At 39.3% G+C, this 14627-nt stretch overlaps 1 protein-coding gene across 3 annotated transcripts in view; it reads left to right on the plus strand.

Moving 5' to 3' along the window:
* PLXNB2 (plexin B2) overlaps positions 1-14627 on the plus strand; it is a 96250-nt gene that overhangs the window by 62707 nt on the left and 18916 nt on the right. For all 3 annotated transcript variants that reach the window (XM_053465510.1, XM_053465513.1, XM_053465511.1), the window contains 14 exons: positions 2345-3458; positions 4518-4700; positions 5290-5412; positions 5678-5778; positions 6902-7028; positions 7910-8060; positions 8179-8296; positions 8522-8612; positions 9047-9073; positions 9766-9867; positions 10210-10299; positions 11502-11583; positions 12244-12401; positions 13518-13666. In XM_053465510.1, the coding sequence (XP_053321485.1) occupies positions 2358-3458; positions 4518-4700; positions 5290-5412; positions 5678-5778; positions 6902-7028; positions 7910-8060; positions 8179-8296; positions 8522-8612; positions 9047-9073; positions 9766-9867; positions 10210-10299; positions 11502-11583; positions 12244-12401; positions 13518-13666 (2603 nt within the window). In that variant the 5' untranslated portion in view covers positions 2345-2357. The remainder of the gene's footprint in view (positions 1-2344; positions 3459-4517; positions 4701-5289; positions 5413-5677; positions 5779-6901; positions 7029-7909; positions 8061-8178; positions 8297-8521; positions 8613-9046; positions 9074-9765; positions 9868-10209; positions 10300-11501; positions 11584-12243; positions 12402-13517; positions 13667-14627) is intronic.

The following is a 14627-nucleotide window of genomic DNA, read 5'->3' on the forward strand; positions in this document are numbered from 1 at the left end:
ATCACAAGGTATCAGAATATCTGTAATTCAGTCTGTGAGAAAGGACCGATCGTATATATATAATCATGTATAAAGCTTTATGGGTTATCGGATAAACAAGTATAAGCATTTTCTGTCCTATTCATTTGTTACTGGTGTTATTTTTATATAGCGTTCAGTTATACATATGTATGGAGGCTTTCAAATGTCATTCAATTTCATTACAATCTAATTTTAGTTAATACAATTTTTAAATATATTTTTATTTATTTATTAAGAGGGACCATTCCAATGACTAACCAAGCCACAAATTAGCCCATCCATTTAAAGAAATGATAAACGCATTCCATTTAACCTTGTTCCTTCCTGCTAGATGTATACCCCAATATAAAACTCAGAATATACATCCTTAACTGTAACAGTAACCCCAGAAATGGTGGCAATTTAGCAAATTGATTCAGAGGTAAAGTATGTTACAGCACTGAGAATAAATCCGTGTTTTTCATAAAGGACAGCTGCAGATGGCATTTCTCATAGTTTGAGATGCGTCTGTTACCAAATATACCGTATTTGCTCGATTATAAGACGACCCTGATTATAAGACGACCCCCCAAAATCTGAATATTAACTTAGGAAAAAAAGAAAAAGCCTGAATATAAGACGACCCTAAAGGAAAAAAGTTTTACCAGTAAATGTTAATTCATGTAAACTATTTTTTTTTAATAAAAGCTATGATTGAGAAAAATATTTTTTTTTTGTTTTTATTTCTTTTATATTTTCTATTGTATTTTCCAACCTGTCCCCCAGTTACGCACATCTGCCCCCAGGCTTGCCACACCAATATGGCACTGTGGCCCATGATATGCCTTTTAACCCTCTATATGCCACTGTGCCCCATGGTATGCCTTTTGACCCCCTATGTGCCACTCTGCCTCCAGAAATGCCTTATACCCCTATATCCCATTCTGGCATTTAGGGGGTTAAAATGCATATTATGGGGCAGAGTGGCATATAGGGAGGTATAAGGCATTCCAGGAGGCAGAGTGGCATTAAGGGAGTTAAAAGGCATTATATAGAGCACTCTGCCTCCAGAAATGCCTTATACCCCTATATGCCACTCTGGCATTTAGGGGGTTAAAAGGCATATTATGGGGCAGAGTGGCATATAGGGAGGTATAAGGCATTTCAGGAGGCAGAGTGCACTATTAAATGCCCCCTTAACGCCACTCTGCCTCCTGAAATGCCTTATACCTCCCTATATGCCACTCTGCCCCATAATATGCCTTTTAACCCCCTAAGTGCCAGAGTGGCATATAGGGGTGTAAGGCATTCCAGAAATGCCACACACACACACACACACACACACACACACACTTACTTACTTACTTACCGGTGCTTCCAATTTCCTGCTGTATTGCCGGGGCAGCGGGTTGACGTCTCATTCCGCGGCAGCCGGAAGGAGGTGGAGTTGGCAGCGGGGGTTTGTATGCGTCCGTCGCAAATACCTTCCCCGGCTGTCAGAGATCAGGAACTCTGAAACAATGATCTCTGACAGTCGGGGAAGGTATTTGCGACGGACGCATACAAACCCCCACTGCCAACTTCACCTCCGGAAGCACCGGTAAGTGTGTGTGTGTGGGGGGGGCGACGACAGGAGGATCCAGGTCCCCTGCAGCGGTGCGGGGGATCTGGATCTTAGTCTCCTAATCAGACCTCTATTTGAGGTCTGATTAGAAGACGACCCCGATTATAAGACGAGGGGTATTTTTCAGAGCATTTGCTCTGAAAAAAAACCTCGTCTTATAATCGAGCAAATACGGTAATACTCCGCCATGCCACACGGATACCTGCTGCTCAGTCTGTCTGGTTAAATGCATTTTCCCCCTATATGTCCTTTACATGGTGCCAAACGGTACGTAGGAGTGGAAACGTTATATTATTGAAATTACTGAAATTCCTGGCCATCTACTCTTGGAAACTGCTATATGGAAGCCAGGCACCCTCTGCATGAACCTGCTAATTGCTGCCAACATAAAACAGTTGTCCTACTTGGCACTGCTTTGCTGAACATACAACATTTCTAGTATGTTCATGTTTGTTTGCGCGGAGTATAATAATTTTGCCATCTAAACCAAATGTTAATTTTCAGTGTCCTAGAAATATGGCGGATGTTTTCAACCAAGTTTGGCATGTCGCTTCGGTTACTTTTCATTAGAATCCTTTTAGAGCCAACTACATATCTTATGGCCCTATTGAGGGTGTGTGTGTTTATGTATGTGTCTGTATGTATGTATATATATATATATTATTTTTTTTTCTTTTTTTAAATATTTATTTATTTATTGAATTTTTTTTCTTTTTTTAGGTTTTGCCCAGACATGGCTGCATGGATTCACACTGTGAGCATCTTGAGCTGTATCATATTCGTGTCAAACGCGGAAGTGTTTAATTCATTTTCCAGTGACAATGAATTAAATCACTTAACGGTTAATAAGAACACTGGTACCGTTTATGTAGGTGCAATTAACCGTTTGTACCAACTTTCTGAAGCACTTCAACTGCAGATTAATGATACCACAGGTCCAAGACTTGACAAGATAACTTGCACTCCACCCATAGATGCTATCCAGTGTCCGAATGCCATACTCACCCCCAATTACAATAAACTGCTTTTACTAGATGTGCCTAACGAGAGGATTGTTGTATGTGGAAGCATCTTCAAAGGAATCTGCTCGCTGCGGTCCATGGACAATATTTCCAAAGTAATTTCGTACGATGACAGCAGGGGAGAAAAGTCTTTTGTTGCAAGTATCTCTGAAAAAATTACCACTGTGGGCTTGGTTGCAAACATGTCCGAAAATGGGCCAAGGGTTCTGTTTGTTGGCAAGGGCAATGGCCAGCACGACAATGGAATTATCATTAGCACAAGAATACTTGATGAGCATGATGATAAAGGCCCCTTTGAGACTTTCATGGACTCCGCAACCTTCAAATCTGTTTCTATTTCTATAAACGTTCAGCAGTTTGTTACAGCTTTCGAGGACGACAATTTTGTTTACTTTATTTCCACCCGGGTGGACAAGAATTCCAACGAAAACATCACCCTGATTTCCCGTTTGTGTAAAAATGACTTCAACTATTACTCTTACATTGAAATGGATCTTCAGTGCAAAGACAAAGAGGGTGTGATTTACAACGTCTGCCATTCGGTCTTCATTACCACACCAGGGGAGGAACTGGCGCAGTCTGTCTTCAAGCCATCTGGAGGAGGGAAAGTTCTTTTTGGGGTTTTCAGTAAAGTTATTCAAGATAAGGAGAAAACAGCCCTTTGTATGTTTTCACTGAAAGACATCAATGCAAAATTAGAGGAGAACAGGAATGTGTGTTACAGTAGTAAGTCGGAGCATGTCTACAAAGATGGGAAGAAGATCTTTTTCAAGCCGTTTGGCGCTGAGATCAAATGCGGAGGACGCTCCGAGGTAGGTCTCGTGGCAGTAGAGTTTCCACCGCTGTGCTACGCGAGCATTCTTTGAGTGTTGTGTGCTGTACGGGGAAGTATTTGTCTTCAAGGCCATTGTTTTGAGATGTATCCACATGTCGGATGGATTGTTAGCCTCATGCTGTTTACTTTGGCCTTCCTTTTGTGTAATTGGTTATGACATTGTGTCAACCAGTCACTAAATACTTGGCATGTATACATGGAGGATGATTCTATGTATATGCGTGGCTGTCGCTGTGTGGCCTTTTGTATTTTTTTGTATTTCTTAAGTTGCAGAGGAAATCTTTGTGTAACGAGAGTGAGATAAATAATTAATATACATGCTACAGTTTAACCCTTCCCAAGTATGGCTATAGGCGGATTGTGTGTGTGTGTGTCCCGGTCAATGGATGTGCGCAGTATATCTGCTCAAAATATAATATCAATTACACTTAGTTTCTTCTACCTGAAGTGGGCTCTGTTATCTATTTTATTCTTACAAACCAGCGATGCTGAATAATATAAACCCTGCCCGCATTCTACAAACTGAAACGTAAAAGCAGCTGGGATTTTAATGTTTGCGGAATAAACTTGCAGGATGAAAGCTGCATTTTTACGTGAGCTGTAATTATTTTGAAGGCACTAAAAATAACGTAATTACTCAGAAGGCTACCTTTAATTACTAAACCGAGCAGAAACATCAATTTAGTGGAAAGTCTGAAACGAAAGAATTTCTATGCTGCAAGCTTTAGCGTTTTTTTGCTTTTTTGTTTTTCTTAAGTTTACCAGCAACAATTCAAAGGTTCAAGAATAACCAGATTGCACTAAATGAAACACAATATCATGTATAATATATATAAAATTTTTCTGCTTTCCATCTCTGAGACGCTTTGAGTCCCCTATGGATTACTCCCACTCTGTCAACCCATATCCCCATTTTGATGAGTTTTAACGCTTGTGTTACGTTGCTAAATTATGGCAACAAAGACTGTGGTGGCTCGCTGTACACTGTGGGGCAATTTGCATTGATTTCTGCTGTCTTTCTCTTACTTGAATGAAGAATTCAGCAGCAACCTACCCGTGTGGCTCTGAGCACCTGCCCTACCCCTTGGAGTGCCGGGATGGAGTGGTTGCGGAGCCAGTGTTGGTGCGGGAGAATAATCCATATACCTCAGTCGCTGTCTCTGTGGAGAATGAGCACACCATTGGGTTTTTGGGGACAGCTGAAGGAAAACTTGTGAAGGTAATTCTTGCAAACGTTGGTAAAATATATCTACTATGCGTCTGTTCTCAAGACATTGGTCAACAAAGGGTGCATGTTGCTTTCATCACTAAGGCCTAGTTACAAACGATAGCCGTCGTGGATATCCCCAAAAGAGTATTTTATTTTAACGTTATACCTAAGGCTAAACCACAACTAAGCCAGACCACAATTTTGCATTTATTCTGCTCTTAAGTAGAACATTAAGTAAATCATCTGCTAATTTTATGGATACATGGTGTTTCTATGATTTCTTTGCTCTTATTTTTACTTGTACACAATAGTATATTTACATTCAACATGTACTGTTGTAATTTTATGTTGCGTACCCATGCAAAGTCCTGTTTACTCCTAGTTTTCAGACTGCAGACAATGTCTCCCCAGTTAAGGTTGAAGGACCAGTTGACCTAATATACACCACCCCAGTAATAGTCGTAGGTAGTCCGGACCTTTATAAAACCTAATGTGTTAGTATAAGCATTCTAAAGACCAGTTTAACAGTGTGTGTGTGTGTGTGTGTGTGTGTGTGTGTGTATATATATATATTTTCTAATGTTGTCCCTAATTACAGGCATTTCTAGGAGAACAGTCTAGAGAATACAGGACCGTTTCCTTCGATACTAACAGTGCAGTGAAGAACGGAATTGCTTTTGATGCTTCTGAAGAAAACATATATGTGATGACTAAGAAAAAGGTAATCCACCGATATTTAACTACCAATTAGTTAACATTTTACATCTATAGTCAATATAGGTTAACAATAATATTGTGTGGAATTAAATGCCTGTGTGCCCATCACAATGTTATAGATTTGAGACATTGTACATTAAATATTTAATGTTTGTAAAAGCAAGTAACTCGGACTACGGAACAACTTCAGCCTTGCTTAATCTGTGCATTTTAAAACATATTCAGCGTTTGCAAACCCAACTTTTACAAAACGTTTTCTTCCTCGCAAGGTGTATCGTGTTCCCGTCCAGGACTGTCATCGATACTCGGACTGCAATGAGTGTGTTCAAGCTAAAGATCCGTACTGCGGCTGGTGTGTGCTGGAAGGAAAGTGAGTCAAGAACTGGAGATTTTATTTGCGTTAAATTTATAAACCTATAAAGCATGTATCCTGCAGCACTTTCTGTTTTAAGGAAATGCATTTCCTTTTCCTTAAATAACAAAAACATTTGAGAGCAGCAGGTGCGTGTAGAGAGCTACTTTCTGCTTATTGCATAATGTGTATTATATTACATCCCTGTAAGGTGGGTGGTTAAGTGGCTTATACTCCAAGCAGTATTGGTTGAGATGAATTCAGCAATCCTGCATGGAGTAGCCTTTAGGCCAACGTGCACATAAGACCAGGCTGACAACCTAATGAGTTTTTATATACCGTATTTGCTCGATTATAACACGACCTCCCAAAATCTGAATTTTAATTTAGAAAAAAAGAAAAAGCCTGAATATAAGACGACCCTATAGGAAAAAAGTTAAATGTTAATTCATCTAAACTATTTTTTTGTAATAAAAGCTAGGATTGAGAAAAATATTTTGTTTTTATTTTCCAACCTGCCCCCCAGTTATGCACATCTGCCCCTATATGCCACTGTGCCCCATGATATGCCTTTTAACCCTCTAAATGCCACTGTGCCTCCAGAAATGCCTTATACCTCTATATGCCACTCTGGCAGTTAGAGGGTTAAAAGGCATATTATGGGGCAGAGTGGCATAAAGGGAGGTATAAGGCATTTCAGGAGGCTATCCGTTCCAATCAGCAGTAACACCAAACAGCCAAACAGGACCTATCCTTGATGGTTTGTGCCCCCCCCCCATCTACAATTTGCTCTCCGGCTGTAATAATGTGCTACAGTTATTGTCCTTGTGCATCGGTGACGAAGGGTGGGATGATTAGAAGAGAATGTGAGTTGTACCCGCTAGAACCTTGCTGCATGGGTCCGCCAACACTTCTGATGATCGATTATAGTCACCGTGTTGCAGCACACCGTGTACAGTTACTGTGTCATTTAGGGAATTTATCAGAAGGCAGGCCCTCTAACATGGTGCATTGTCTCTATCATCATTGATTACCCCAGGGATATGAATAATGCACAAGTGTGGTCTAGAGATCTATAAAACATACTATTGTATCAAATATTAGAAACATGATTGTTCAACTGATTCTCAACTCTTGGTAGATGTTCGCGGAAGGCTGACTGTGCGAGGGCCGCTGAACCGAACCATTGGCTGTGGAGTCGCGCAGGACTCTGCATGAAAGTGGAGAGTGCGTCGCCGCAGAACATGAGTGTAGTGGCACTCGACAAGGTGAGTGTTATGATTAGGCTCTGTATATTATTTGCTACCATATGATTTGTTGTATAGTGGTAATTATGATTTATGATGGCTCTTTTTTATTTTTTATTTTAAAAGCAAGAGGGGAGAAGAAAGTTAAAATCCAAACTAATTTTAAATGAGTTTAAACATCCACACAAGCTATACTGTGTGTGTATACAAGTGTTTAACAGGTTTAACCAAAACATATAGTCCTGTAACACTAAAGATGCCAACACTGCTGTGTTGATAACAGTCCCTTATTAGTACAGAGAATTCTGCACTGCGTGTCTGTACAGTAAATTGTGTTTTATTTATTCATTAAAAGTTCTTTTATTCTGGTTGCTGAGGCTCCTTTTTTGTGCCCTTTTTAAACTTTTTGTTCCGTTTATTGGCTTTATTGCCCTTTTGGCTGCACAATGTTACCAACGATAGTAATAAAGCTCCAATTTCTACTTTTCAAAGAGCTCCATTGCCTCCAAAACACTGAGCTGGGATCAAGGCAAGCAAGAGCATCTTTATCTTTAACTGGTGTGCCGTGCACTACAATTTTCTTTGTATGGAAAGATTAAGTCCTAAAATAGTTCAGCTTGTTTCTCATTCCATGTATTTCTGTACCATCGTTCATGAAGATATATCTTCCTTGCTCTGAGTTCGGATATTTGCACCAGTTGCTCTGCATGTGTCGTTTCTAGCTTTATCTTCCAGTAGTCCGTTCTTGCGTCGCTGGTTACGTTTGTAAGTTGGTTGAGTAATCCAACAATCCTGTCACGGTGAAAAACCTGCATCTGTTAAGTTTAGTGGAACTAAAATATTGAAAAGAGTTGATATTGCAAAGAACGCTGACTGTGCAATGATGTCATTTTCTGGGGTAGGTTATTTTATCTGTGGTGCCCTCAATAACATTACAAGACGAGGACCAGTTGATGTGTGAGTTTGGAGGTACAACTAATGCTGCGGTACTTAAAGACGGGACCATTTCATGCCCTCATCCAGAGGCCACTCCGGCCATAGAAAAAGGCTACGGTAAGTAACCATCGGTGGTGGTTTGAAAACAATCTGATCGATATAGCAGTCTTTTGGCTTTATGTTACGTTCTGTTTAAGCTATTTAGGTAACGCCAAACATTGTTTTTGTCTTGCAGATAATGTGAATGTTACTATCAATCTATACTTCAAGAAAGATGAACCTGTGTTTTTTGCAAATTATTCTTATCCATTTTATAACTGTGAAAAGGCAATGTATCTCTCTGAAAACTTACCGTAAGTAAAATGATTTCATTTGTTACGTTATTAAATTGCTGTTAAGAAATATAGAAACCTCATAAATAAACATATGGAGTGCTGCATTGGTGCCTGATTTAAAGGGATAGCGTGGCCCATTACATTTTTGATTTGGTTGTTTAGGCATTTCAATAACGACTTGCCTATTGTTTCCGCTTTATTAAAATATGAAATAATATAACCTGATGTGCCTTATGTTTCCAGATGTATCTCCTGTGTGAATAGCCAGTGGGAATGTCAGTGGAATGTGAATAGTCATACATGTGTGGACTATAGTCCTACGGGCCCAGACATGGTAAGACACACAGTCACCGTGGTACGGATCGTGCATGTACATGCGTATTCCAACGTATTTCCTAGCCCCCAACAGCCATAGCCATTAAATAGTTAATGCCGCTAAATATTTCAAAATGGCAGCACACAGACATGCGTCAAATAAAGTACTTTAGTAAAAAAAACACAAATGAAGAAGCCAGATGAATAATAATTTGTGTTTTGAAGGTACTATGGCCCTAAAGGCTGAACTTTGCAAACCTGGGATTTCGTCTACAGGTCTTATAGCGTCTTGTACATTTTAATACAATTTTTGGCCATCCGTGGTTAAAGCTCAAGGCCTTTTTTGTGTAGTGAACAGACATCCTTAAATTGGAGTAATTGTTGATGCCCTTAATCTTTTAAGTAACTTATTCCACTGTACCTATTAACCTACCTACCTTATCCCCTTTCCAGGTGGTTGGAGAAGGAGTGATAACAATGGTGAGTTTTCTTCTTCGTGGGCTGCCCATTACTGGCGCTATTCATTGTGTGCCTGCTTTAACTTTGTTAGGATAGCAAACTGTGAAATGAAGCCCCATTTTGCCCCTTCTAGTATACACTCACTGGAATGGTCATGTCTTGTGAAAGTCCATGCTTTCCTACAGGGCTTGGCTAGGGATTCCTAATTCTTTTTAAACCCTAGCAATAGTCTTGGTTGCTGAAAGGGCATCGCTGATATCATAGTCTGTATGTAGATATCCATGTGCATGTAGAGCTTGGTACATGGGACATGTATTTACTCTTTATACTTAGATTAATGTGGCTTTTGTTTTGTTTGGCAAGAGATACAATCATTGGGCTGGCTTTTGGAAAAAGCCTACGTGGTTTGATTGAATTTGTATTTGTAACATGTTGTGTTAAGCAAAATACCAGATTGGTTGCTTTAGAGGAATTTACAGAAATTCAGCCTTTTGGTTTACGTTTTAAAACCTTCTTAAATAATATCTGGTAACACTGGGGTTTGGAAGTATGGTAAGCCATGCCAATCTGCTTGCGGATAAAGTGATATAGTCAATGCCTATAGTATTCGTCAATGTTGGGTTTAATTATGTGAAATGTATAACCTCCCAAGGATAAGGTTGCAATTTCTCTTTATTCAAACATGTCCATTTTTTTACTCTGATAAATTTCAGGAAGATGACTGTCCGCAGTTTTATCAGCCTGACCCCTCGAAGATCCCAATGGAGCATAAAACCACCATCAAATTTATGGGGAAGAACCTTGATCGCTTCCAGGTAAATGTTTACCTGGAATGTTAGTGTGTTTGGAAATTCCCCCAAAATGTACATATGATAAATTGAAAAGAGGAAAAGAAAGCCTTGATCCTGCAGTGTAGACCTTATAGTGATAATGGAGTTGTGAAAATCAGTTAACTACTATGTAATTTCTAAACCATGAGGCCAGTAAGATTTGTGAGCGTAGGGATTAAAATGCATTGCTTCCCTGACTCGGGATGAACCTGTTCCAGGATTCTATTGTGTATTATCTCTCAAGGCTTTCTGGATTATTTCTTCCCTAACTAAGCGCCAATCATGTATTGTTCTTTTATTGTTTGTTTTTCCTTTTCAATAATGTAGGGTAACATCTTTAGTGCCGGTAATGACGAGTTCAACTTCAAGTCTACTGTTAGAGAAGATGCTGGCATGTTTTCCCTCTCCATTCCCGAGGTATTTTCACTATTACAATAGTTATATTACGTCATTGTGGCTCTAGCAACTAATGTTCCTAAGTCTTGCAAATCTTTGAAACATACTTGCTAGTTTTAACTATATACACAGTGCCTTTTATATTTCCAAATTCCAATGATTTTCTAAAGGGTATATTATGGTCGCTTAATAAAGTAATTAGCTGTTAATTTTTTGTACTAGCAATAAGCATGGATGATAATATATTCAACACTTGGCTCTTACTTGGTAGCTGATTGGAATATCCAAGGCAATCTGGGGAGGTACAGGCGCTTCCCATGGTTATCACCTTCCATAGTCTAGGTACAGGGTGGGGAAATTGGGTGTTTTTAGGGACAATGTACAGTACTGTATTACTCCCTCTCATGCTCTAATGTGTAATGTAACATGAAGTGTAAGAAGCCAACCTGATGATGTTGTATGCAAGAATGTTGAGGATCCTGCTGTTGCATACTCTGGCAATTTAATAAACAGATAAATAGTCTGTAACTCTGCCAGTATAATACAATTCGTCCCCTTTACTGTGACGGAGGTAAAATTCTACCTGCCACATACCGCCTAACACAGCGTAACAGTGATGTCATTTGTGCCGCTTTATGTAATCTTTATTCTCCCTTTTGATGGAATTGTTCTTACAATGATATCTCCTGTTCACTTTGCTTCCTTCGTGTCCACTTTCTAATTAATTTAAGGACTGTAGGAATCACCGATGCACTCTACTTTTCATATCCGTCTTTGTTTTCCATTTTCTGAATCATTAGTGCTTGTTATCTTTTATGAATGCTTGTCCTGTTCCACTGTCTTATACATGAAACATGCCTTTACGAGGCTGCCAAGTGTCTGCTTCCAGGATGTCATTCCTTCACTTCGGCTCCAAACACATTTGGACAGTGTTCTTGTTTTTACTGTATTACCAGTGAGGTTCAGAGGATTGTCCTTAAAACGGACTGAATCTCTCAGATCATGGCTTTAAAGTTATGGTAATTTAATGCGTCTTGTGAGCAGTGTGTCTGCAGTATACCTAGAGATGTGTGTATGTGTGTATATATATATATATATATATATATATATATATATATATATATATATAATATATATATATATATGTATATATATATATATTTGCATAGCAAATACAGGTTTAGGGTATAACAATGGTGTGCTATTTATTTGTGTTTTTTTAGTTCCCTGTTCAAGATAAAGAAATTGTTCCTCTGGATATTTACATAAAAGTGAATGAAAAGAAGATTGACAGCAAACTGAATGGTATGTGTGCATTTTTGATACAAATGTAAAGTTGATGAACGGAAGACCCGTAACGTGAAGTTTTCAAAGCTTCACGTAAAGCACTCCCTCTTCACAACCTCCAGGGTGAACTGGAGAGGAAATCTCATCCCGGTCATACACCTGACCTCATCTTTATTTCTCTTTCTTTTACGTGGTTTTGGCAACCTTTGTAAGTGTCGGCAAAAATGGGAAATAGCAGGACCTACGTTTTAAAAATAGTATTCAGATTGTCATTAAAATAGCTGTCTGATTATTTCTCAGACAGTCTCACAAAAGATGAATACATATACATTCTGTACATTCTCACTTACTATTTCCAGGCTGTTGAGGCTCGTCTCCCCCTTTAATGCCTCTTTGGGGCTGTAGTGTGTAAGTATATATGATTGCATAGGGTGGCTATGATAGCCTGATTTCCCCTATGGCATGTGAGAGGCGGCCTACAGTGATGATCAGTCTTGCTAGCAGAGCTAACATTGCTTGTGGAAAGGGCTTTTGGCTCTCTTCCTGTTATAGTAACCTTGGAGAAGGTACCCAAGAGAAAACCATTGAAAATGTATCTGTAGTTACCTGCTGAGCCCTTTCAGCATCATAAGTGTATATTATCTTAAAGCTCATTGTTCTCTCCTTTTTTATTTTTAGTAAATCTTTACAACTGCTTTTTTGGAAGGAGTGATTGCAGCTTATGTCTCGCCGCTGAACCCGAGTATATGTGCGTCTGGTGCAACAACAAGTGTGTTTACAGGGACATGTGCAAAGAAACCCCTGCCTCGGAGTGTCCGGCTCCTGTCATCACGGATGTAAGAATGGACTAGTCCTTTAATATAGTAATAACATGTCTCCCGTATATCTGGATTCCCTGAGGGCCACTGCTGTAACAAAGAACATTATGTAGCACTCCAGTAATCCTGTTAAGGGTTAAAAGAGAATGCCGTGTAGTAGATGGAAATAAGGCGTCGTATTTTTGTTACATTTTTAGGGATTTTTTGGTTTTCTGTAGATGTTCTTATGCTTAATTTGAAACAAATCAATACCCGTAGCTGAAGGAACAAGCGTAGAGCACCGCAGAGTCTCCTCTCTGGCTGCGCTCCGACTGCATATAAATAATCCTTCCCGTCCCAGGTGATGTCTGCATTGCCTTGTTTATGTTGCCTTAAGTCAGCATCGCCAGCACAGTCATTTTCTAGCTATGTGTGCTGATTTTTATGATGAATGCTTGCAGACCTGTAGATGCAGATTGTATTAAAGGCTTTCAGCTTGTCTTTGGATGATAGATATATTTGTAGTAGAAATCACGCAGCTGAGTTAGATTTTTTTTTTTAAATTTTATTTAATAACATTACAAGGAATTAAACGGTGATGCCTTAGTATTCCTAATAAAGGTAACAAGGCAAGTGACATTGCAAATTCATATAGGAAATGATCAATATTAAACTCTTTGAGAGGCATCATATGAGGAATGCCTGTGCTTATAGGAGATAATGATAGGTTTTGGAGTTATGGTACTTTATAACGGAGGTTAACATAGTTAAAGGCATGAGTGGCACCTAAGTTCACAGCATGGCCAGATCACACATAATGGGAAATCTTGTGAAATAACGTATATTTGGGTATAGGTGGCAGTTGTTGGGTAATGTACAGGATTTGAGTCCTCTGCATTATGTTGATGTATTCGTTCCTCAGCAGGGGGGTCTCTTTACCTAATCTTAGTCTGTCGGTCCTAGTGTTGTCATGTTCTATGTTTGTAATGTAAGAAGATCTGTTATATAAATAAAATGTAATAATAGTAGTCTGCGAAACAACCATTAAACTTCTGGGGCTGCCTCAGCAGCTTACATGGCTAGAAGGCTACATGGGAAATATGTCCAGGTATTGTATAAATTGTTACTAATCCTGATTGTTTTATGTTTTTGTAGTTTGAGCCAAAATCTGCTCCGTTGAAGGGTAGTATTTTCCTGACAATAATGGGGTCAAATTTGGGAGTAAGACCTGAAGATGTGGAAGAAATAAAGGTTGCTGATGTCCCATGCCGATTTGTGAAGGAGTTATACTCTGTTTCTACCAGGTATGTGGGGCAGCAGCCTTTGCCTTGCTTTACTTAGCATCTGCAGAAGAAAAAAGTATATTATATCATTCCCATTCCCAATTGAGATATTTCTTAGAAAATACAAGGTTTCAGAACTTCCGTTTCCTGTTGATAATTCACATTGTATGTTCATATTAAGGATAGACTCCTTTTTCTAGTGCTGGCAACTGGGATTTAAGTCTCTTTGGATGTTAAAGCCATGGTTCCTTTCCTTGCGTGTACTCCCAAGATGCAAATCCACTGCCACACTTTTATTTCCATATGCTTTTCGGATTGAATATTTTTAAGTGCAATCCGTAAATGTCCCTCCAATAAAGCTTGCATTGTCCTGCTTTTCCGTGGACCAATCCACCCGCGAATGACTGATGTAAACCTCCTAGCAGAACAATATAAAATAATAGCTCTATCTTTGCAGGTAAACGTATATGCTTACGTGTTCTGGTATTTCCAACAACAGATTTCTAAAAACCTTCTTTCTGTCAGGAATACGTTAATAGAGTGTCTCGGTGTGAGACATGACACGGATCTGCAAGCTCGCGCCTTTAAACGTGTAACATTCTAGTCTGTCAGTGGTCCGGCGCTGAGCTGCTAATAAGCTAGCACCTCCTGCTTCATAGGAGACATGTGAGATGTAGCGTTGTCAGTGTCTTGCTGTAGTAAAATCTAATTCAGTAATGGAAATCCCTTGCATAGTACCAGTCGTTTGTACTTGGATCTTGGGGAAGGCTGCCATAAGCAGAGCATGCTGAAATGCTGCATAGAGCTCAGCCGTCGATGAGGAATAGTAAAGCCAGGTTCTCATTCGGTACTCTTACCTGGCCAACGAAACAAGCTTTTGAGCGCCTCTTGTAGTAGGCGAGTACACAGTTTACACTGATTCTTATCATTAACCCTGTACTTATGTCCTTTATTAATTCTGTGTATCTAATTACATATATTG

The sequence above is a fragment of the Spea bombifrons genome, chromosome 4 (assembly GCF_027358695.1).
Source record: "Spea bombifrons isolate aSpeBom1 chromosome 4, aSpeBom1.2.pri, whole genome shotgun sequence".
Classification (NCBI taxonomy): Eukaryota; Metazoa; Chordata; class Amphibia; order Anura; family Pelobatidae; genus Spea; species Spea bombifrons.